Source organism: Felis catus, chromosome A2, assembly GCF_018350175.1.
Source record: "Felis catus isolate Fca126 chromosome A2, F.catus_Fca126_mat1.0, whole genome shotgun sequence".
Lineage (NCBI taxonomy): Eukaryota > Metazoa > Chordata > Mammalia > Carnivora > Felidae > Felis > Felis catus.
In genome coordinates, this window is record NC_058369.1 from 10,804,200 (window position 1) to 10,827,682 (window position 23,483).

Sequence of the window (23,483 nt, forward strand, 5' to 3'; positions counted from 1 at the left end):
TCTGAATTCCCTCCAGATGGTTATTGGTGGTGACTAAACTCTGTCCCCACACAAGACGACAGGAAAGAGGCTAGCATGAGTCTCCCAGCCAAGCTTCAGACTCCGGAAGCAACAACCAGGTCCCATCAGCCCAAGGTTGCACAGGCAGAGGGACGGCACACAGGAGATATTTATAGTTTCCTCTGTCTGTTCATGAGGCACGTTCCCCTCCTGCCTCTCCAACCTACAGCACATGATTTCCCTGGAGGACACTGGTCTGGAGACAAAGGAAAGTTTTTTGGAGATTCCATATTCCCAATAGACTGTGACCCCAGTGTTAATCACTCCTTGCTCTTGAACTCTGCTCCTCCCAGAGGGCAGACATCCCGCATCTCATCCCAACCCTGATTTCAGCTTTTCCCCCAAGTCTAGAACTGCACAATCTTTGTGGATTAGATGCCTTGGATGTCCAAACACTTGGCTTGTGGTGGAGACACAGCTCCGCTATCTATGGAACATTCCTATTTCCTTTTCAACGAGTTCCTTTGATATGAACCCCAAGCACTACGTACCTCAGCTTCATGACACATTTTCCAAACATTTAGGCATTCCATAATATGTCACAAGGTAACAGCTGCCATGTAGCCCCTCTGTGTGAAGCATTTGTCAGTTATATAAAATATATTCAGATCATATTTGGCACTATGATATGAGCTTGGGACAGAAAAGTAAACAGATCCTTCCCTGTAGCTTCCAGAAGGAACCAAGCCTTGCAAACATCTTCGTTTCAGACCCATGAGAACGACTTCAGGCTTTTGAGCCCCAGAACTGTAAGAGCATACATGTGTGTTAAAACACTAATGTAGTCATTGTACGTTAGCATTAGGACTTGGACACAAACATTTGTCCAATAAAATTTTGCTAAGAACCTGAGACTAAGCTTCTCCGTTCATTCACTATAGCTCCCCCTGGGTAAAGGCATTTTGTGTTGTAATCCCATCTTTAAGTAGAAGAATTTTAAAATCAGTTTGGAGATATTCGTCCTCTTTAGCTGGTAGAGAATTTCTCAGGGCATAAATACAAACGTGCTCCAGATTTTATTGTCTTTGACGCATTAGCAGAAGAAAAGTAATTCATCATTTGAATGTATGTCTATTGTTTATACTAAATTGTTGTGTCTACATGTCTACATTCTATCAATTGCATATTAACTCAAACATTTATTCTTTTTATGTCAACACTCTTCAAATTTCACTCATTTCCTTTCAACATAAAATAAGAGGTCATAAATGAGTCTGTGTTCATTTTTTAAATTTTTGTTTGAGAGTAAGAGCATGTGTGAGTGGAGGAGAGGCAGAGGGAGAGATTCAGAGAGAGAGAATCCTAAGCAAGTTCCATGCTCAGTGTGGCGGGGAACCCAATTCCACGACCCCAGGGGAAATCAAGAGTCAGACATTCAGCCAACTGAGCCACTCGGGTGCCCCATTGAGTCTGCTTAAAATGAATAAGCAAGCACACAAAACAGCAGAATCCGATCCATAAATATAGAGAATAAACTCGTGGTTGTCAGAGGGGGGTGGGGGGGATGGGTGAAGGGCAGTGGGAGGTACAGGCTTCCAGTTGTGGAATAAATGAGTCATGGAAGTCAAAGGCACAGCGGACAGAATATAGTCAATGATATTGCAATGGCCTGGTAGGCTGACAGCCAGCAGTGCCTTTGTGCTGGGCACCACATAATGTACGGAGAAGTTGAATCTCTACGTCGTACACATGAAACTCGTGTAACATTGTGTGCCAAGTGCACTCAGATAATAATATTTTTAAAAACGATTCTGTGTTTGGGTACATATGTGTAGGTGTGTTTATTTGAAATAGAAATGTATACAGAGAAACACACATATATGCATACATACAACTTTACGGCTGAGCATTTTCTTCGGATTCAACGAAATATGTCCGCACACGTCATTTATTTCTTGCAATATACATTTGAAGTTATGTTTACGGTCCCAAGTTACTTTTGGAAATAAAGAAGCTGAGGCCAAGGGAGATTACATTTTAACAATTGGATTAAGAAGTCATCAAGGTTGTGCATTTTCTTTTTTTTTTTAAATTTTTTTTTCAATGTTTATTTATTTTTGGGACAGAGAGAGACAGAGCATGAACGGGGGAGGAGCAGAGAGAGAGGGAGGCACAGAATCGGAAACAGGCTCCAGGCTCTGAGCCATCAGCCCAGAGCCCGACGCGGGGCTCGAACTCACGGACCGCGAGATCGCGACCTGGCTGAAGTCAGACGCTTAACCGACTGCGCCACCCAGGCGCCCCAAGGTTGTGCATTTTCTTAAAGAACATCAAATAGGAATGTGCAGTAGGTACTTTAGTTTTTGTATGGCTCCCTTAATTCATCAAATCATACATTCCGAATAGATGCAGTTTATAGCACATGATTATACCCCCACTAAATTAGTTAGAAGGGAAAAAAATCTAGCAGCGTACGGATCAGTGTGAAATACAGAGCAGAGGTAGCTGATTCATACTGAGTCGTGACAGGAGCTTTTTCTTCTCAGTAGGAAGAAAGCAAAGAGTGATGTATGAATACAGGAACAGTAGATGTAAATTAAAATCATTCACTTTTGATATTCTTTTTTCCCCTGTAAAACAGAGGATAAAAATGCACTCGGAAATCGAGTTAACTGATCATATACTTGTTCAGAAGAGAAGTGCCCCATGGTCACACATGACATCATGGATGAGCCTTAGGAACAATGTAGAGTCGGGGTGCCTGAGTGGCTCAGTCGATTGAGTGTCCAACTTCGGCTCAGGTCATGATCTCACAGCTTGTGGGTTCAAGCCCTGCGTCAGGCTCGGTGCTGCCAGCTCGGAGCCTGGAGCCTGCTTCGGATTCTGTGTCTCCCTCTCTCTTTCTGCCCCTAACCCACTCGCATCCTGTCTCTGCCTCTCTCAAAACAAATAAACTTTAAGAAAAAATTATAAAAAAAGAAACTGTGTAGAGTCTCACAGCTCACTATAGACTCACGAGGAGACAGGCAGAGCTCAGAACAATCCCCAACATACAATATCATTTGGTAATAAAAGCATTACATTAAATCATTTTCTTTTAAATGGCTTGTTATGCAGCAATGGCTAACTGATTCAATGATCACGGTGAACAGAAGTAAGGACAATTATTATCTGCTGCTGACTGTTCTTGGTATTTATTCTTGTATTTGAAGCCTGCATTCATGGTACCTCTGCTATTTCAGTTTAGTTCAGACAACTGCATATAAAACCTCTCACTGAGAAGCAGTGGCTCAGTCGGTTGAGTCAGTTGGTTGAGTCGGTTGGGTCTCCAACTCTTGATTTTGGCTAAGGTTGTGATCTCACAGTCATGAGATCAAGCCCCGTTCAACTTGGAGCCTGCTTAAGATTCTATCTCTGTCTCCCTCTCTGCCTCTTCCCCTCTCTCCTGCTCACTCCCCCTCTCCCTCTCTCTCTCTCTCTCTCTCAAAAACAAACAAACAAACAATAACAACAAAAACAACAAAACAACTACCTCTCATTGAGGGTCATTTCCCCATAGCCAGAAAAGATTGAAAATGTATGCATTATTGTGTTGGAAAACTGGTGTCCCTGATTCACATGATCAGACAGGAATGCAAGCTCCCTCTTATGTCATCCCTTGAGCATAGAAGATGAATAGAATCCTGAGCCTGAGAAACATGTATAATGGAGGAAATGACCATTCGACACCCCTTTCGTGGTTATGACAAAATTTAGAAGGAAAGGGGATATATTTCTTTTACAACAATGAAAGGAGTCATACCAAAGGCAGCGTAAAGATTTCAGGAAGAAACAAGGAGATAATTCAATAAAAGTAGAAAAATGTCAATCAGTCCTTCCCCCATTTGGATAAGCCGCCTTACACATGGCCACCAATCCTCCATACTCCAATAAATAGCCGTACAGCATGAAGAATAAATACTTTAAAGAGCACAATGTGCGATTTAAAATAAAATAAAATTTTGCTTCATCATATTAAAGGGCATCTGGAGTCTAAGGTCATACTCTAAAGTCAATCTATCTATTAGTGTTTGTTGTTCCATGAAGACTTCTCTTGGAGACGCGTATTTGGTGAACACTTCAGTAAGGAAGTGACTTTCGTACACATTGTGGACAACAAGGTACTAAGAGACCAGGATCCTAATGAGGAGAATAAAACCCATCTATACGACACATTAATATATTAAGTGTCCATTATTAAGAAGAGCAGTTAAGATACTGATATACAAAGGAGCTTCAGACATATAAGCGAAAAAACGTAGCCTCAGATATTGTTCTACTTTAAAATCACATATATTTGTTATAAAGTGTGGTTGTTTCCATAGGTGGCGTATCAATCATGACAGTTCTTTTTGTTTGTTTGTTTCAAGTTTTTATTTAAATTCTAGTTAGTGAACATGTAGTGTAGTGTTGGTGTCAGGAGTAGAATTTAGTGATTCATCACTTACATACAACACCCAGTGCTCACCCCAACAAGTTCCCTCCCTAATGCCCATTGCCCATGTAGCCCATCACCCACCCAATTCCGCCCACCAATCCTAAGACATACAGAGAGCTAACTAGTGGTAATTGTGGCATTAAAAAAACACGTATGGAAGAAAAATTATTTGGTGTGACACAATTGTTTGAGAAAGATTATTTTTTAAAAATGTCTATGTTGCCTCAAGGTAAATGAACATTTCCAAATATTTCACATCCGTGGTTGGAAATAAAATTCAGAAAGTGGGAAATACAAGGGAAAAAATTGTAGGATATCAGAGAGAGCAGAGCTTCATAGAGTGAGTTACATACATGGCATATGGAAGTTGAGGACAAGGAAATAAACGGAAAGAGGAATACTACATCTACAGTCTGAATAAAGACCACAGTCTCTGACACAGAGGCTTTGACCCCTGCAATCATAGGCACTTCTTCAATCTTATGACGATTGGCCATGTAAGGGTCTCCTTCCCAAAGAATGCTTTCAGAGCCCTTTTCATGTCTTTGTTCCTCAAGCTGTAGATGAAGGGGTTCAGCATGGGCGTGACCACCGTGTACATCACCGAGGCTGTGGCACTTGACCGTGAGCTCTGGGTAGCAGCAGAGCTCAGGTACACGCCGAGCATCGTACAGTAAAATAAACACACGACCGACAGGTGAGACGCACAGGTGGAAAACGTTTTATACTTGCCCTTAGCTGATGCAATCCCACGTATAGAGGAAACTATCTTGGAATAAGAGTAAAGGATCCCAGCAAAAGGACCACCACCCAGCAGGACAGCTGCAAGATACATCACCACGTTATTAAGAAAGGTGTCAGAGCAGGCAAGTTGGAGCATCTGATTGAGTTCGCAGAAAAAGTGGGGGATTTCCACCTCTGTACAGAAGGACAGCCGAAATGCCATTAAGGTTTGTAACAAGGAATACAGAACACTCATGATCCAGGACACCAGAACCAGGAGTCCACAGAGCTGGGGGTTCATGATGATCGTGTAGTGCAGGGGGTGACAGATGGCCACAAACCGGTCATAGGCCATCACACTCAGCAGAAAGACGTCCAACACACCAAAGAGTATGAAAAAATAAATCTGTGTGATGCAATCCTCATAGGTTATGACTTTGCTCTGAGTCCGGATGTTCACCAGCATCTTCGGGACGGTGGTGGAGGTGAAGCAGATGTCTACAAAGGACAGGTTGGCCAGGAAGAAGTACATGGGCGTGTGGAGGTTGGGGTCTGTGCTGATGGCCAAGATGATGAGCAGGTTCCCAAACACAGTGATCAGGTACATGGAGAGGAAAAACCCAAATATGAGGGGCTGCAGTCCTGGTTCCTCTGAAAACCCCAGAAGAAGAAACTTTGAAATTTGTGTTTCATTACTTGGTTCCATGTGGTGGAGGTGGCTTCTGGGAAAGAGGGAAATAAAATAACATAAATTTGTATTACTCACAAAATTGAAATGCGACTGTTTTTTTTATTTTGCAGTCCAGAAATTCCTTTTAATATGTTGTGTATGGATATGGTCCCCTTTAGGGAATCATCGCTGCCACATCTGATATATTTTTATTGTCAATCAGCTTCTTTCCTAAGAAATCATGTATTTTATACTTTTCCTGAGAAATGCTTCAAGTATTCAGGAATAAAATTGAGTGCTGACCAGGTTTCAGGCACTATCTGGGCAATGAGTATAGAGTGCTGAAGAACAAAAATCCCTACAGCGATGGAGAAAAAATATGTAAGCAAAGAAGATAATTATACAACTATCTTTTTGATACAATTATCTTTTGATTATCTCACCTTTTTGATGGTGAGGTGTGCTGTGAAGAAATGGGAAACAGGGATAAAGCGGAGAGCAAATAGGGCATTCTATTTTAATGGCATTTAGGCAAATTCTGTACACAGGTGGCATTGGAGCACAGATGTCATGTAAGACAGAGACATAGACACAGGATTCTGGGGGAAGTGTGTGCCTGGCAGGGGGAATGGCCAGTGCAAAGGCCCTGAGGAAGGTACTTGTTTCAAATGTTCAAGCGACAAAGCAAAGCCAGCGCTGCAAGGGGAATGGTCTTGAGGGACACAGATGACAGACTCTGTCACACATGTGAGGAGGGATGTGGCCCCTCTGTGACAACTGTGACCTCCAGGCACAGGGCCATCCTTGTCCACACTGCCTCTCCCTCGGTATTCATCGTGCTGCAAAGCCATCCCATGAATTGTCACAGATCCCCGTCTTGGTGCCTGCTCTTGACTGAGCTCTGGCCCATGTATGGTGTCACCTTGGGATTGAGGAGTCCTGGCCCCTGTTGTGAGGACTGCTCATCCTCTACAAGTCACACACGCACAAGACACCGTGGTCTTCTGGGCGGTGAATTTCCCTGTTCTCACAGCCCCCACATTCTTGGTTATGCTGGGAATGGATACAACCCAAGGAGACCCGATCAGCCATCTTTCCCCTGCAGAGTGTAGAAATGGTTCCCAGAAATGCTAATTCTTTTTAAAAATTTTTTTTCAACGTTTATTTATTTTTGGGACAGAGAGAGACAGAGCATGAACGGGGGAGGGGCAGAGAGAGAGGGAGACACAGAATCGGAAACAGGCTCCAGGCTCTGAGCCATCAGCCCAGAGCCCGACACAGGGCTCGAACTCACGGACCGCGAGATAGTGACCTGGCTGAAGTCGGACACTTAACCGACTGCGCCACCCAGGCGCCCCCAGAAATGCTAATTCTTAACCCTCCCATGGACCAATCACCATGGAGCTCCATGCTGGAATGTTAATTTTCCTCTGTGATTTACACCAGTGTAACAAAGTCTGCTCAATAGATGAAAGAGACAGAGGGTGAGATACAGAGGGAATGAAATCGATGAGGGAGAGCAATGATCTCATAAGCTGGGGTGGTCCCTGAGAGACTGTGAGGAAGAACTATCTCCCTTGCTTCTCCCCTGGTTACATCCCCTGATGCCCAGCAAAAATAATAAGAGAATGAAGCAAACTTGTTTAAAAGACAGATATGATATATTCATGGTGTACTTGTACAAAACTATATAGATAAAAATATAAATAGATACAAATTTTAACATATCCATTTATATTATACATCAAGAAAAAAGAGCAAAGGGATAAACCAATACAATCAAAGTCGGGAATTTTTATATCAAGCCTAGAAGACATTTTCCTGTACCTCCTGCATCATTATATGACTGATTTATTTCTACGTGATTGATGGGGATGGGGTTAGCTCCTTTTTCCCTCTTCTTATGTGGCACCTTTTCATTGATATTCCTGGGCTTTGAGTAAAGATCTCTCTTTCTCAAACCCAATGGACACCCTCTAGTCCTCATTCTGGATCTCATCCAACATGCAAAGGACTCCCCAGACCATGCTCTGTAAATCCTGCCCACATCATGACAGTCTCAATGCTCCACTGTAACATCCAGAAGAGCAGGGACTTTATCCTCTCTGTTCATTTCTGTTTTTCACCAACTTAGTTGAATATATGTTTTCTCTAAGAAGATATAAGACTATGAGAAGTTATAGAATGGAAAGAATGAAAGGTTCTGGCAACCAGGTTAAAATAGTACCTTGGAAACACCTGTCATAAGCAAAGTTGTATGAAAAATAAAAGCAAACTGGAACAGGTAAAAATAGCAGTCATTAGTAATACCGACACGGATTAATAACTAAATTGTGAACGACCATGAAAGAATATGACATATAGTGTCCCTAGAATGTTCTGGCCCATGGCAGATGCTCAGTTATTATTTGTTGAGTGAATCAGGAATTAGGTCTCAGTGTATAAGGACATTTCCTATATGACAAGGTCGTATTTCAGTTTCGTTGGAAAAAGGTGAATTGCTAAGTAACAGCTAGAATAAATGGATATCTATCTGGAAAAACATTAAACTGGTCCCCTCCCTCAGACACATTATCGACACCAGAGGGATAATGACTTCAGTGTAAGTGTAACCATACAATATATGGAACATCAAGAAAACTGCATATAACGTTTACAGGTGGGAAAAACCACTAAAATAAAGCAAGAAACTTAGCAATAAGAAGATAGGAATATTTAAATCAAGTTAAACATTTTTATGGTCAAAGAATGTTTCCAAAGTCGACGGAGAAGCAATGATCTGAGGAAATCTTTTGAAATGCTAAAAAAAAGCAGGGGAGGGGGAATAGCATATGGCCATATAATAATCAGAAAGGTCATCACATATTTGCTGAAACTGAGGGATAGATTAAGAAACAACAGGAAATGTCTTCTTCACCCAGGAACCTGGGGAAAAAACTTAGCGCAGTGTTACATTGTGTGTGGTTGGAACTTTTTTTAATGTTTATTTTTGAGAGAGAGAGAGAGAGACAGAGTGCAATTGGGGAGGGGCAGAGAGAGAGGGAGACAGAATCCGAAGCAGGTTCCAGGCTCTGAGCTGTCAGCATAGAGCCTGGTGCGGGGCTCGAACTCATGGACTGTGAAATCATGACCTGAGCCAAAGTCGGACGCTTAACCGACTGAGCCTCCCAGGCGCCCCTGTGGTTGGACTCTTAAGCAGGTAGTCTTGGGGTTACACTGAATTTGCTGGTGGAAAGGTGGGTGTTACAGGTTGAAGGCAGGACCTGAAAGCAGCTATATTACAAATATTCATATTTTTAATGCAGGGTTTCTACGTCTCTGCCTATGGACATCCTGACCAGAGCCTGCCCAGTGCTGAGGTCTGTGTATCTTAGGATGTTTAGAGCATCCCTTTCATGGTAAAGAATATGAAGGACTCTCAAAAGTGTTCGTAGCAGCCATTCTGCGAAACTGGCACAGTCACTGAATAAATACATTCATTACTTACGCAAGCAAATAAACACAGTGATCACTTGCTATGGACTAAGTTGAATTGGCCCCGGGGTGATGATGGATTAATGTTCTCGGACAACCCTGTCATCCACGGTGCCCGGGGCTGTTGGACTCACCTGGCTGGGTGTCTGACAGGAAGGTCTCCGTGTGAAACTGAATTCTTCCCAGGACAGCAGGTAACAGGGACTAAGGCTCTGTCCTCAGCGGAGACAGCAGGGGGGAGTGAAGCATCATTCCCAGCCAGAATTAGGACTCAGAACAAACAGACCAAACCCACTCGCCTTCCTGCCCAAGGTCGCACAGGCTGACAGGAGACCAGAGGTATTTACACCTCCCTGTATCTGCTCATTAGGCGCATTTCCCTCTTGTTACTCCAACCTCTAAGCGTATGATTCCCAATGGAAAGCTGCTCTGGACATAAAGGATTTCTTCCTGATGAATCTCAGTTCCCAAAAGACTCGGTTAGAGATCAAGGGAATCCAGTTCTTTTCTTCTTTCTCCTTTTCCCTGAACTTGCCCTCTTCCTGTTATGTAAATCTCCTAGCACGTTATCTCAGCTCACAGTTACACTTTTCTCCAGCTCTAAGACGGAAGGACACACCGGGATTAGGTCTCTCTAACTTCAAAACCTTGACTGGTCTCGGGGACCCAGCCCCGCCATCTCCAGTGTCTCCTCTTCTCCTTCCCCTCCCCCTCTTCGTCTTCCTCTTCCTCCTTCTTCTCCTCCTCCCTCTTCTTCTCCTTCTCCTCCTCCTCCTCCTTCTTCTTCTTCTTCTTCATCTTCTTCTTCATCTTCTTGTCTTCTTCTATAGGAGAAAAAGTACCAAGGAGAGGCAGAGAGAGAGACAGGGAGAGAGATAATCATAAGGAGACTCCTCACTCTCAATGCAGAACCTGATGGGGGCTCAATCTCCAGGTTCCTGAGATTGGGACCTGAGCCAAAAGCAAGAGCCAGATGCTCAGCCAACTGAGTCACCCAACAACCCTAGTGTCTATTTTTAAAAAAATATTTTTCAATGTTAATTTATTTTGGAGAGACAGAGAGACAGAGCATGATCAAGGGAGGGGCAGAGAGAGAGGGAGACACAGAATCTGAAGCAGGCTCTGGGCTCTGAGCTATGAGCACAGAGAAGCACAGAGAACTGGCTTCTTCTGATAATAAACCTTGGGTTCTACACACTGGCTTCAAGACACTTTTGCCATCACAATTAGGAATTTCTTACATTATCACAAGGTAAAAGCTGTCAGTTGGTCCTTTGTTACTAAATGTTTAATTATAACAGATGTATTTAAATGTTTTATGTACTACAATGTGAGCTTGACATCTCATAGGGATAGTTGGATTCAATGTTTATAAACATCTTATCCCTGAGGAAGTACATTTATGAGCTCCATTCTACATTGTAGAAATGGTGCTTGGTCATGTCTAGTCGTCTGTCTAAATTTAATACCTGAGTATGTGGTGACCCTTGAGTTTGATTCTGTCAGGATGCTTCCAGTTCTCAAACTCTGGGCATGGTTTGCAGCCAGAAATGAATTTTCCCCTGAGGATGTCTGTCAAAGTCTGAAGGGAAGCTGCCAAACACCTACAATTCAAAGGGAAGCACCCCCTAAAATATTATCCTGCCACAAATGTCGATCATAAAAGGTGAGAAACCCAGCTACACCAGCAGTTCTCCAACTTCAATGCACGTGTGCATTCACACAGATCCCACTACAAACGCAGAATCTGATCTCCCATCCTGGGTGGCCCAGAGATTCTGCATTTCTACCAGCTCCTGGGTGATGCTAAACTGTGGGTCTGGGTCTGTGGGCCACTCTTTGATTAGCAAGGCTGGGATCTTTGTGTTAAAGACAGGTGTAGGTATTTTTAAGTCTTCTGCACCAAATGGTGTCCTTGCATGCATGTAATTTTGAAGGAATAATGTATTCACTCTTTCTTCAGTCTGTGTCAATTCTGTGTTTATTGCTTTTCTAAGTGACAAAAATAATACATTTATGAAAAAGACTTTGTAGTGGTCAGAATAAGACCCTTCCAAATATGTCCACATCCTAATTCCCAGGACCTTTCACATGTTATTTTTGATAGCAATGCAGGATTAAGGTAGCAGACTAAACAGGGCTGTAAGTTAGCTGCCATGGAGACAAAAGGATCAGCTGGGATTCTCTAGGTGGGACTAGGGTAGTCAGGATGGTCCTCCAAATGTTGAGGATGGAGACAAAAGAGTTGATGTCAGAGATTTTGAGAACGCTCTCCTGCTGGCCATGAAGGTGGTGGAAGAGCCATGAGCCAAGAAATGCAGGTGGCCAGCAACAGAGACTGTAATTGGAAAGGAAACACATTCTCCCCTGAGCCTCCAGAAGGACCACAACCGTGCAGACACCTTGCTATTAGCCGGACGAGACTCCTTCGAAGCTTCTGACTCCAGAACTGTAAGAACCTGTATGTGTTTGTCTTCAGCAGCTAGTGTGGGAATGTTTTATAACAGCAGTAGGAATCTCACAGGGACACAGTCAATAAAATTATTTGAGGGAACCGAGTTTAAGCTCCTCCATTCATCAGCTTCCCTTGGTTAAGGTCAATTGACATTTAAAGAACCCACATTATGGAGAAGAAATTAAATCAATTTGGAGATATTCTGCCTAGCACCTGGTAGAGTGAATTCCTGGAGCATAAATGTGAGTGTGGTCTATGATGCTTTTGAGGTAGCGAGATAGGCAATCAACTCATGATCAAAATTTAGGTCACTCGTATCTTCTTTATCCTTTCATCAATCCATGGACATTTGGGCTCTTTGCATAACTGGCTATTGTTAATAACACTGCTATAAACATTGGGGTACATATGCCCCTTTAATGGATCAAGAGGATGTGGCATATATATATATATATATATATATATGTATATATATATATGTATATATATATGTATATATATATATATGTATATATATATGTATATATATATATGTATATATATATATATGTATATATATATGTATATATATATATATACGTATATATATATATATATATGTATATATATATATATACGTATATATATATATATATAATGGAATATTACTCAGTGATCAAAACGAATGAAATCTTCCATTTGCAACAACGTGGTTGGAACTAGAGTGTATTATGGTAAGCAAAATATGTCCATCAGAGAAAGATCAATATAATATGATTTCACTCATATGGGAAACTTAAGAAACAAAACCGATGAACATCGGGGAAGGGAAGGAAAACTAAGATGAAAACAGAGAGGGAGGCAATTTATAAAAGACTCAAAAATACAGAGAAGAAATTCAGGGTTGCTGGAGAGGAAGTGGGTGGGGGGAGGGGCTAAATGGGTGATGGGCATTAGGGAGGGCACTTGTTGGGACCAGCACTGGGAGTATGTGTAAGTGATGTATCACTGGGTTCTACTCGTGAAACCAACACTGCACTGTATGTTAACTAACTTGAATTGAAATGAATAAATGTAAGGTGTGCTTGGGTGGCTCAGTCAGTTAAGCATTCGACTTCGGCTCAGGTCATGATCTCACAGCTCTTGAATTCAAGCCCCATGTCGGGCTCTGTGCTGACAGCTTAAATTCTATGTCTCTGCCCCTGTCTGCCCCTCCCCAGCTCAGGCTCGCTCTCTCTCTCTCTCTCTCTCTCTCTCTCTCTCTCCACCCTAAAAATAAATAAAAATGTTTAAAATACAAATTATTTGGTTTCTTATCTATAATATTTTATTATGTGTCTCTAAAAGAACTCTATTTTTGGCATGCCTGGGTGCCTCAGTGGGTTGAGCATCCAACTTTGGCTCAGGTCATCATCTTGTGGTTGACAATTTCAAGCATCTCATCAGGCTCTGTGAGGTTATGTTTTTTTCATTTATATGTCCAAAGTTCCTTTGTATATCAGTATCTTAACTGCTCTTAATAGTGGACACTTAATATATTAATGTGTCTTATAGATGGGCTTTATTCTCCTCATTAAGATCCAGGTCTCTTAGTACCTTGTTGTCCACAATGTGTACAACAGTCACTTCCTTACTCAAGTGTTCACCAAATATGCATCTCCAAGGAAAGTTTTCATGGAACAACAAATTTTAATAAGTAGATTGACTTTAGAATATGATCTTAGACTCCAGATGCCCTTTAATATGATGAAGCAAAATTGTATTTTATTTTATTATTTTCTTAATTTAAATTATAGTTAGCTTTGTTGAGTCCAAAGAAAATGTTCAGAGGCAAAGTTGTACGTATATATTACATGTGTTTTTTCAAATAAACACATATACCCATATGTATATAAACACAAACTCACTTAAAAGAAATCTTATCTGAGTACAGTTGGCAAGAATGTTGCCTTAGTTTCGGGTGCACAACGTAGTGATTCAACTTCTCTGCGCATTACGCGGTGCTCGCCACAAAGGTAGCTCCTGTCTGTTATCATACAGATCCATCCAGTATCATTGACTGTATTCCATACCCCGTGCCTTTTTTCCCCAAGACTCATTAATTCCATAACTGGAAGCCTGTATCTTCCACTGCCCTTCACCCATTCTGCCCATCCCCCCACGTCCCCTCAGGCAAACCATGAGGTTGTTTCCTCTGTATTTGTAGGTCTCATTCTGCTTTTTTGTGTGTTTGTTTATTCACTTAAATTTTTTTTTAATGTTTATGCATTTAATTTTGAGAGAGAGGTGTGGGGAGAGGCTGAGAGAGGGAAAGACAGAGAATACCAAGCAGCCTCATGTCAACACAGACCCTGACATGGGGGTTGAACTCACAAAATGTGAGATTGTGACCCAAGCCAAAATCAAGAGGCAGGTGCTTAACCAACTAAGCCATCCAAGAGCCCCATCTTTATTCATTTTAAATGCAAACTCATACATAATCTCTTATTTTATGTTGAAAGGAAACTTAAGAGAAAGTTGAAGGTGTAGGTATTAAAAGAGTAAATGTTTGAATTAATATGCATTTAAAAGAATGAAGATGTGTAGACACAAAGATTTCAAGGTAGACATAAATATTAGACACAAAGGTTTCGAGACAGACATAAATGATAGACATACATTTAAAGGATGAATTACTTTTGCTGTCATAATGCCTCCAAGACGTCAAAATCTGAAGCATGCTTGCAGGTACGTACTGAGAAATTCTCTACCAGCTAAAGAGGATGAATATCTGTAAATTGGTTTTAAATCTCCTTTTCTACTTAGAGATGAGATTACGATGCAAAATGCCTTTACCCAGGGGAAACTCCGTGAATGAAGGGAGAACCCTAATCTCAGATTCTTAACAAAATTTCATTGGAACAACATTTGTCGTTAAGTCCTAACGCTGATGTAAAATAACTACATTGGTGTTTTAAAACGCATTCATGTTCTTACATTCGATGGATCAGAACCCAGAAGTGGTTCACCTTGGTCTAAAATGAAAATGATTGCAAGGCCTGATTTCTTCTCAAAGCTACCGGGAAGAACCTGTTTACTTTTCTTTTCTTTTCTTTTCTTTTTTTTTTATTTTATTTATTTTTTTGGGGACAGAGAGAGACAGAGCATGAACGGGGGAGGGGCAGAGAGAGAGGGAGACACAGAATCGGAAACAGGCTCCAGGCCCTGAGCCATCAGCCCAGAGCCTGACGCGGGGCTCGAACTCACGGACCGCGAGATCGTGACCTAGCTGAAGTCGGATGCTTAACCGACTGCGCCACCCAGGCAGGCACCCCACCTGTTTACTTTTCTATTCCAAGCTCATATTATACTGCAAGAAAAAAAATCTCACCATATTTCATATAATTAAAAAATTCTTTACAAAGAGGGCTGAACAGCAGCTCTTAATTGTGATGTGGAATGAAAGTCCTAAAAGTGTGCAAATGTGTCATGAAGCTGCGGTACATAGTGCTCAGGGTTTGTATCAAGGGGCTGTTTTCTCCTCCTTGTTGAAAAGGAAAACCGGAATGTCGTGTAGACGGCAGGACTGCATCTCCAACACAAGCCACCAGCTTGGAGATCCAAGGGAACTAATCCACACAGATTGCTCAGTCCTAGACTTGGGCGAAACATTGACATAAGCGTTGGGAGTCGCTGCTGGGAGGTCTGAACTCTGAGAGCAGCGGAGTTCATGAGGAAGGAATACTCAACACTGGGGTCACGCAGTTATAGCCTGGTCTATTGGGAACACAGAACCTCCAGAACAATTTCCTTTGTGTCCAGACCAGTGTCCCCCAGGGAAATCATGTGCTGCTCCAAAGAGGAGGAGGAGGGGAACGTGCCTCATGAACAGACAGAGGAAACTATAAATCCCTCCTGTGCACACCCACTGCCTGTGCCACCGTGGGCTGACGGGACCAGGTTGTTGCTGTGGAGTCGAATGCTTGACTGGGAGACTCATGCTAGCCTCCGTTCTGCCGTCTTGTGTGGGGACAGAGTTTAGTCACCACCAATAACCATCCAGGAGGAATCCAGACGGCCACATGGACACCTCTCCCTCAGAGCTCCCAGCCAGGTGAGTCTGAGAGCTTGGCAAGACCCGGAGGAAAGGGTCAGAGAGAATCAAAGCCAGGCGCATCTACCTGAGGTCACCTGGCAGCCACCAGCCTAGCCCAGAACGTGGAGATCTCTATGGCCATGTACTTGTCTGATCATGCCCTTCTGAAAAACTACAGTGAACAAGGTCAGAGAGGGCCCCGTTCCTTTGGTACTTGCCTTATAATGGTGGAGTCACAGGACTATGAAAAAAGTTTGTGTGGTGTAAGAGCCTCAGGCAGAAATCTTACGGAGATGGTGACTTAGAGCCAGAATGGTTGTCATGGTATGTGCAGAATTTTGTAGCACAAGGTCTGAGCAGAACTTTGCATGTTGTGCAAACCAGAAACAGGACCAGAGTGTGCCCCACACTCGGCCAAAAGATCACAACACAAAGCCCAGGAAAAAGAGAGAAGAGATGCCACGTCTAAAGAGTGAAAGGGACTTGTCCCACCTTCTCTAAGATCACAGGACATCCAATTGGTCAAAGAAATAGCAGTCTCAAGGTGCTTTTTCAAAGAAAAAGCGAGTCTCTTACCTTCCATCATAACCTGCCCAACTTTTGCTGTGCTTTGCATATTTCCTGTGCCGAAGGTGTGATTTATTCCCTTAGCACACTTTTCTCTTGGAGCATTCACTCTGTAAGGCGATCCACACCCTGAAGTTCCCACTAATGTCGTCTTCTGACTGAATTTAATTTTTCTCCTTATTATTTTTGCTGGGCATCAGGGAGGTAACAAGGGTTGGAATGTTGTCAGAACGAAGGATGCTCTTTCTTCTTCATGGCCCCTCAGATTTCAGCGACCACCTGAGCCATTAGATCTTTTCTGCCACTTCTATTTTATTGCACTTTCTTATTTCTCTCTCTCTGTCTCTGATTTTGAGCAGATTGTTTGTGTTTCTTTAAAAAATTTTTTTTTCAACGTTTATTTATTTTGGGGACAGAGAGAGACAGAGCATGAACGGGGGAGGGGCAGAGAGAGAGGGAGACACAGAATCGGAAACAGGCTCCAGGCTCTGAGCCATCAGCCCAGAGCCCGACGCGGGGCTCGAACTCACCGACCGTGAGATCGTGACCTGGCTGAAGTCGGACGCTTAACCGACTGCACCACCCAGGCGCCCCCGTTTGTGTTTCTTTAAATACAGGAAAGAAAATGCGCATGCCAGTCTGACTTGTCAATTTTATTTGTTCATGGAAAACTTACGTCATTTGCAGGAATGATAATGGATCTGCGCATCTTGAGTTATACCCACTCCGAACTTAATTGTTGGGGTTGGAGTGAGAAGTCATGGTAAAAACACAGCCCAGGGAGCACTCATTTGGGGTGTGTGTGTGTGTGTATGTGTGCCTTGTGAAATGACATCTGTCATCAGAGCAGGGGACATGGTCCAATATATTCCAAGGTGATTCTTATAATACAGGAGCCAGCACTCAATCAACACACTGTATTCTAGAGGGCTCTATGTCAATTTACAGCAGACTTTGCAGGTGGATTCTAAGATACAAGCAGTACATAGTGTGGGTGAGTGACTCCTTTCTCTTGAAGGGGAACCAGCAACGAGGCCACCTATTTCTTTGAAATTGCCTGACACGATCTCTGATCATTTTCCTGCTCATTCCCCTTCCCATACATGCTTCCTGTTTTGGACTCAAAAGGCTCAAAGTAGTATCATCCTCGGGGCCTTAGCTGAGGCCATTCCCTCTACCATCACACACTTCCCCACACAGGCTCTGGGCTCCTGCCTTCCTTCCCTGCAGGTCTCTGATCAAATGTCACCTTGTTTACTGGTCTTGACCAAACACTGATTACAAAATAGCACTCATATCCACGCTCTCCTTTATATCTGCCTCTGTCTCTTCATAGCACTTGACACCCTGTGATGTCTTATTAATATTTGTATTTGATTCTATTCATTCTCCATCACTAGATTATAGTGGCTTTTGTTTTTCAGTATCCCATGCTCATGGCCTAGACAATGCCTGGGACATGTTTGACCTTCAGTACATATTCCTCCAATGCAAGAAAGATATTCTTAGTAAAACAATAAAATACATGACCTCTTCTGGGAGTGTGGAGCATGAGACCAAAACACCTAACTGAAATGAAACAGGAGGGAATCTCTTCAAAAGGACAATCCTTTGGGGACAAAAGGGACAAGATACTGAAATGAACTTCTTGACTGCACAATATAAATGGTAGCATTTCAACTATGTGAGTAAACTGTTGATGTGAAAATTAATGATGTCCTTTGCCTCTTTCTGACAGTCAGTGCAACCTCATGGAACCAAGAAATATTACACGGATATCAAAATTTCTTCTCCTGGGATTTTCAGTGAGACCAGAACTGCAGCCCCTCATATTTGGGCTTTTCCTCTCCATGTACCTGATCACTGTGTTTGGCAACCTGCTCATCCTCCTGGCCGTCAGCTCTGACTCCCACCTCCACACCCCCATGTACTTCTTCCTCGCCAACCTGTCCTTTGTAGACATCTGCTTCACCTCCACCACCGTCCCGAAGATGCTCTGGAACATCCAGACCCAGACCAAAGTCATAACCTATGAGGACTGTATCACACAAATGAACTTTTTCGTAACCTTTGCAGGGATGGACGACTTTCTCCTGGCTGTGATGGCCTATGACAGGTTTGTGGCCATCTGTCACCCTCTGCACTACATGGTCATCATGAGCCCCTGGCTCTGTGGGCTGCTGGTTCTGCTGTCCTGGATCACGAGTGTCCTGTATTCCTTGGTACACACCTTAATGGTGTTGGGGCTGTCCTTCTGTACAGAGGTAGAGATCCCCCACTTTTTCTGTGAACTCAATCAGATGATCCAACTTGCCTGTTCTGACACCTTTCTTGATAACTTGGTGATGTATTTTGCAGCTATGCTGCTGGCTGGAGGTCCCCTCGTTGGGATCTTTTACTCTTACTCCAAGATAGTTTCCTCCATACGTGGGATCTCATCAGCTCAGGGCAAGTATAAAGCGTTTTCCACCTGTGCATCTCACCTGTCGGTTGTCTCCTTATTTTATTGTGCAAGCCTAGGTGTGTACCTTAGCTCTGCTGCTACCCAGAGCTCACAATCAAGTGCCACAGCCTCGGTGATATACACGGTGGTCACGCCCATGCTGAACCCCTTCATCTACAGCCTGAGGAACAGAGACATAAAGAGGGCTCTGAAAAGAATCGTTGGGATCCAGTGATATAAGAACCAATCATCCAAAGGCTGAAGACATGACCATGACTGAAGGACTCAAATCCCCAGAGCCACGAACTGCCAATCTTTGATCAGACTGTGGAAGTAGAATCTACTCCTTCTATTTCTTTCTTGGCATTTTTGATCAACTTCTCTCTACATTTAAGGAACTCACTTCATTAAGCTTCTGCTGTGACTGAAATACAGACGGTTTCTCCTTTGTCTATTTTCAGGTGTCCCCAAAGTTTACCCCAACCTTGGGTCACAAATGCCTGAAATTTCTGTATCTCACATGGGACTAGTTGGATTTCTTAAAGTTAATTTCACCTCAAATGACTTATACCATGCAGGATAATTTCCCCTAGATTTCCTGAGATCGATATCATGAATTATAAGCTTCGTACGGAATAAAGCTACACTTGACCAGTAAGCCATTTCCATCATTTTACTGTCAAGGAGAATACAAAAGCACAGTTTCCACCTTGAGTCTGTCAGTCTTTTCCTTCACTTCCTTTAGGACTCCACCTGATGATGTGGACTCTAACATTGTTCCATTCAAGCTCCGGCAATTCACACCCCGCTCTGGCTAGGAAAGCCCAACCACTCACCCGCACCCATGAGCTTGTCCACACTCCCACAGACCTTTCCCTGACCACAGCCTATGCTGTGGCTGCACCTTGGGTTCTTATTGTGACTGCAGGACACAGGTCAGCAACATCTATCGGAGGACTCTAATATCCCCAGGTTTATTACTCATGTATCCTGGAGGGCACATGGGATGCTCAAAAGCCATTCTGGGAGGTCTCAGAAGGGGAGAGAGGGTCAAGAGGAAGACAGAGAGAGAGAGAGCCGCTGAGGGATCAGGCTTTCTCAAGGACCACGGCCAGGGTGGGTAGCTGGTGTTGGGCTCACACGTTCTTGGAGAATTGTATTGAGTAGAATGTGTGGGCTGAAGGGGAAAACCTGATTCACTCATGTGTCAGTCTCTAGTTTATAAAGGGCTTTCTGAAGAGGTACTTTGAGACTGGTCATAGTCGAGGGCTTATCTGGTGACTGTGGAACACATCTGACGATATGTTTATTCAACGTGGTTGTGTTCGAAACGGACCCGGGGAAAATACGTCATTTCAGTCCCTTGCACTAAACATGCCCTTATGCTTTGTCAGCGGTCTCTTGGTTTTATTCTGTTATTCACCTCAGGGTCCAGAAATTCTACCATAGTCACTGGGAAAACCTGATTAACTAATCTAGATCTCCCAGTGGAGTGTACTTAGAAAAGCAAATTTGAATAAACAGTTCAACCTGATATGTTCTTCGTATCGGCCTGACCATAAATATGAGGAGGCAAACATTCGAAACACTCATGTTGTGACACACAAAATATTTCTCTCATTTTTTAAAAACATCACAGTTCGTGCTATGCACCTATTTATTAACGCATGGAAGATGGTGGTCACCACTGAGGGAGTTTGTTCATCGAGGCGCAGGATTGCTTAGTGTCTTCTACGTTTTATCCCTGAATTATCTTCCTGTTTCTGCTTGAAAACTTCTAATGCGATCCGCTCATATGATTTTTCTGTTGTTACACGAAATAGCTTCCTTTTCCTGATATATGTCACAAATCCCACGCGATGGGGAATGCACAGTATCAGCACCATCTATATAACACGTCCTTTCTACTCTGAAATCTCTTCCACCTGCTTGACCAGAGGACGCTTCACCCAAGATCTGGATGTCCTGCCAGTCATGGGGGTCAGGGTCCCCAGTTCTTCTGCAAAAATGGGCATGTCCTTCAGAGTCGCCCAAGCTGACGAGCAGTCTGTTCAATCTGCTGCATAAATCCTTCTTTGCTCTAAAAAAAAGTAACATGTGAAAGGGACTGGAGATTAGGATGTGGGCATACCTGATAGTGCCTTATTCTTACTCTAAAGGGTTTTTCATCAGGGTATTATTTTGTTCACTTATAAAAGCAATAAACACAGATTTCTCACAGCCTGAGGAATGATCGAATACATGATCCATTCACAATTACAGGCACGCAAGGACAGGATTTGGTGCAGAAGGCTTCACGCTACCTACACTTATCTCTAACACAGGATCATCTTCTTGCTAATCAAACAGTGGTTCGCAGACTCAGACCTGCAGTTCAGCCTCACCCAGGAGCTTGCAGAAATGCAGAATCTCTAAGATTTTGCATTTGTACTGGGATCCGTGTGGATTCACGGGCACAGTGAAGTTGGAGAAAAGATGGTCCAGGTGGGTTCTCACCGTTTATGGTGGACATTGGTGGCAGGATAACAGTATTTTGGGGGTGCTTTCCTGGGGACTGTAGGTGCTGGGCAGCACCCCTTCAGACTTTGACAGACGTCCCAGGGGAAAATTCATTTCTGGCTGAGAACCACAACCCCAAGGTTGAGAACCAGAAGCATCCTGACAGAATCAAACTCAAGGGACACCACATACTCAGATATTAAATTTGGACAGATGACAAGACACGACCAAGCAGCATTTATACACCATAAGATGTAGTTCATAATCTCAGGGATAAGATTTTATAAAGATTAAATCCAAACTCCCTGTGAGATGGTAAGCTCACATTGTAGTACATAACTAGATCTCAATACATCTGTTATATTTAAGGACCATTTTATAACAAGGGACCAAATGACAGCTTTTAACGTCTTATAAAACAAGTGACAGAAAAAGTGTGTTGAAGCCAATCTCTGTGACTCCCAAGGTTTAATACCAGAAGTCATTTCTCTGCTTTATTATTTTTTCTTTTTTTTAATATATGAAATTTATTGTCAAAATGGTTTCCATGCAACACCCAGTGCTCATCCCAACAAGTGCCCTCCTCCCTGCCCATCACCCACTTTCCCATCTCCCCCACCCCCCACCTACCCTCGGTTTGTTCTCAGGCCTCAAGAGTCTCTTATGGTTTGCCTCCCTCCCTCTCTCTTTTCCCCTTCCCCTCCACATGCTCTTCTCTTAAGTTTCTCAAGATCCAACTATGAGTGAAAACATACGGTATCTGTCTTTCTCTGCCTCACTTCTTTCACTTAGCATTACACTCTCTAGTTCCATCACGTTGCTGCAAATGGCAGGATTTCATTCTTCCTCATTGCCAAGTAGGATTGCGTTGTGTATATAAACCACAACTTCTTGACCCTTTCGTCAGTTGATGGACATTTGGGCTCTTTACATAATTTGGCTGTTGCTGAAAGCACTGCTCAAAACATTGGGGTGCACGTGCCCCTGTGCATCAGCACTCCTGTGTCCTTGGGTAGATTCCTAGCAGCTCTGTTGATAAGAACAGTAGACACTGGGTCGCCTCGTGGGCTCAGTGGGTTCATCTTCCGTGTCTTGATTGCGGCTTAGGACATGACCGCATGGCCATGGAACTGAGCCCCCAGATTGCTTCTGCACTGAGCATGTAGACTGCTTGGGATTCTCTCTCTCCCTCTTTCTCTGACTCTCTCTCTTAAAATAAATAAATAAACATTAAAAAAGCTTCTCTCTGTCCCTCTCCCCTCCCTTCCTCTCCCCCACTCATGCTCTCTCTCTCCCTCTCTCTCAAAAACAAAAAAGAGATAGACAGGCAGACAGCACTAGAAATGCGACAGCTGGGTCCCTAGGACAGGCAATGCTTGGAAGACAAAGAGGACTAATCCCGGAGGGTTCCTTGGTCTTAGACTTGGAGGAAAGTGTGTCTCGGCCGAGATCAGGTGCCAGACGATTTACACATCAGGAAGGGAACAAGTTCAGGGAAAAGGGGAGGAAAAAAAGAACTGCATTCACTTGGTCTCTGACCTAGTCTTTTGGGAACCGAGAGTCATTAGGAAAAAATACTTGTGTCCAGAGCAGTTTCCCACTTGGGAATATGAGATCAGAGGCTGGGGTACCAAGAGGGAAATGAGCCTAATGAGCAGATACGGGGAGCTGTAAACACTCTCTGGTCTCCTGTCAGCCTGTGCGAACTTGGATGGAAAGGGACAAGGTCTCCGTCTGTTCTTCCAGGCCCTAATTACGGCTGGGGCCCATGCTTTACTCCTTTCTGCTGTCTCAGCTGAGAACAGAGCTTTAGTCCCTACCATCTGCAGTCCAGGGAGGCATTCAGACTTGTCACAAGGAGACCTTGTCAGACACCCCAGCCAGGTGAGCCCAACGGCCCGATGCGCCGTGGATGACAGGGTCATAAGAATGGAAGCCAACTTCATTAACCTGTCTTCGCCTGAGAGCCAATTCAACTTAGTGCAGGACAGGTGATCACTGTGTTCATTTGTTTGTTCGATTAAGTGATGTATTTATTCAGTGGCTGTGTCAATTTTACAGAGTGGATGCTCACACTTACGTTGATCTTCCATATTCTATTCCTTTAACTTACTATTAAGG

The 23,483-nt window shown here is 43.3% G+C and overlaps 2 protein-coding genes across 2 annotated transcripts; one reads left to right on the top strand and one right to left on the bottom strand.

Moving 5' to 3' along the window:
• Positions 1 to 4,696: 4,696 nt before the first annotated feature.
• LOC123382453 (olfactory receptor-like protein OLF4) lies at positions 4,697 to 10,049 on the bottom strand. Its single transcript, XM_045047287.1, has 2 exons — positions 9,479 to 10,049; positions 4,697 to 5,922 (listed from the first exon to the last, which is right to left on the bottom strand). Exon 2 carries the CDS (start codon positions 5,904 to 5,906, stop codon positions 4,938 to 4,940), a length of 969 nt encoding a protein of 322 aa, XP_044903222.1. The 5' UTR covers positions 5,907 to 5,922; positions 9,479 to 10,049; the 3' UTR covers positions 4,697 to 4,937.
• Positions 10,050 to 18,034: 7,985 nt separating this feature from the next.
• LOC111558923 (olfactory receptor-like protein OLF4) lies at positions 18,035 to 20,265 on the top strand. The gene has a single exon (XM_045047290.1). It carries the CDS (start codon positions 18,172 to 18,174, stop codon positions 19,096 to 19,098), a length of 927 nt encoding a protein of 308 aa, XP_044903225.1. The 5' UTR covers positions 18,035 to 18,171; the 3' UTR covers positions 19,099 to 20,265.
• Positions 20,266 to 23,483: the final 3,218 nt, after the last annotated feature.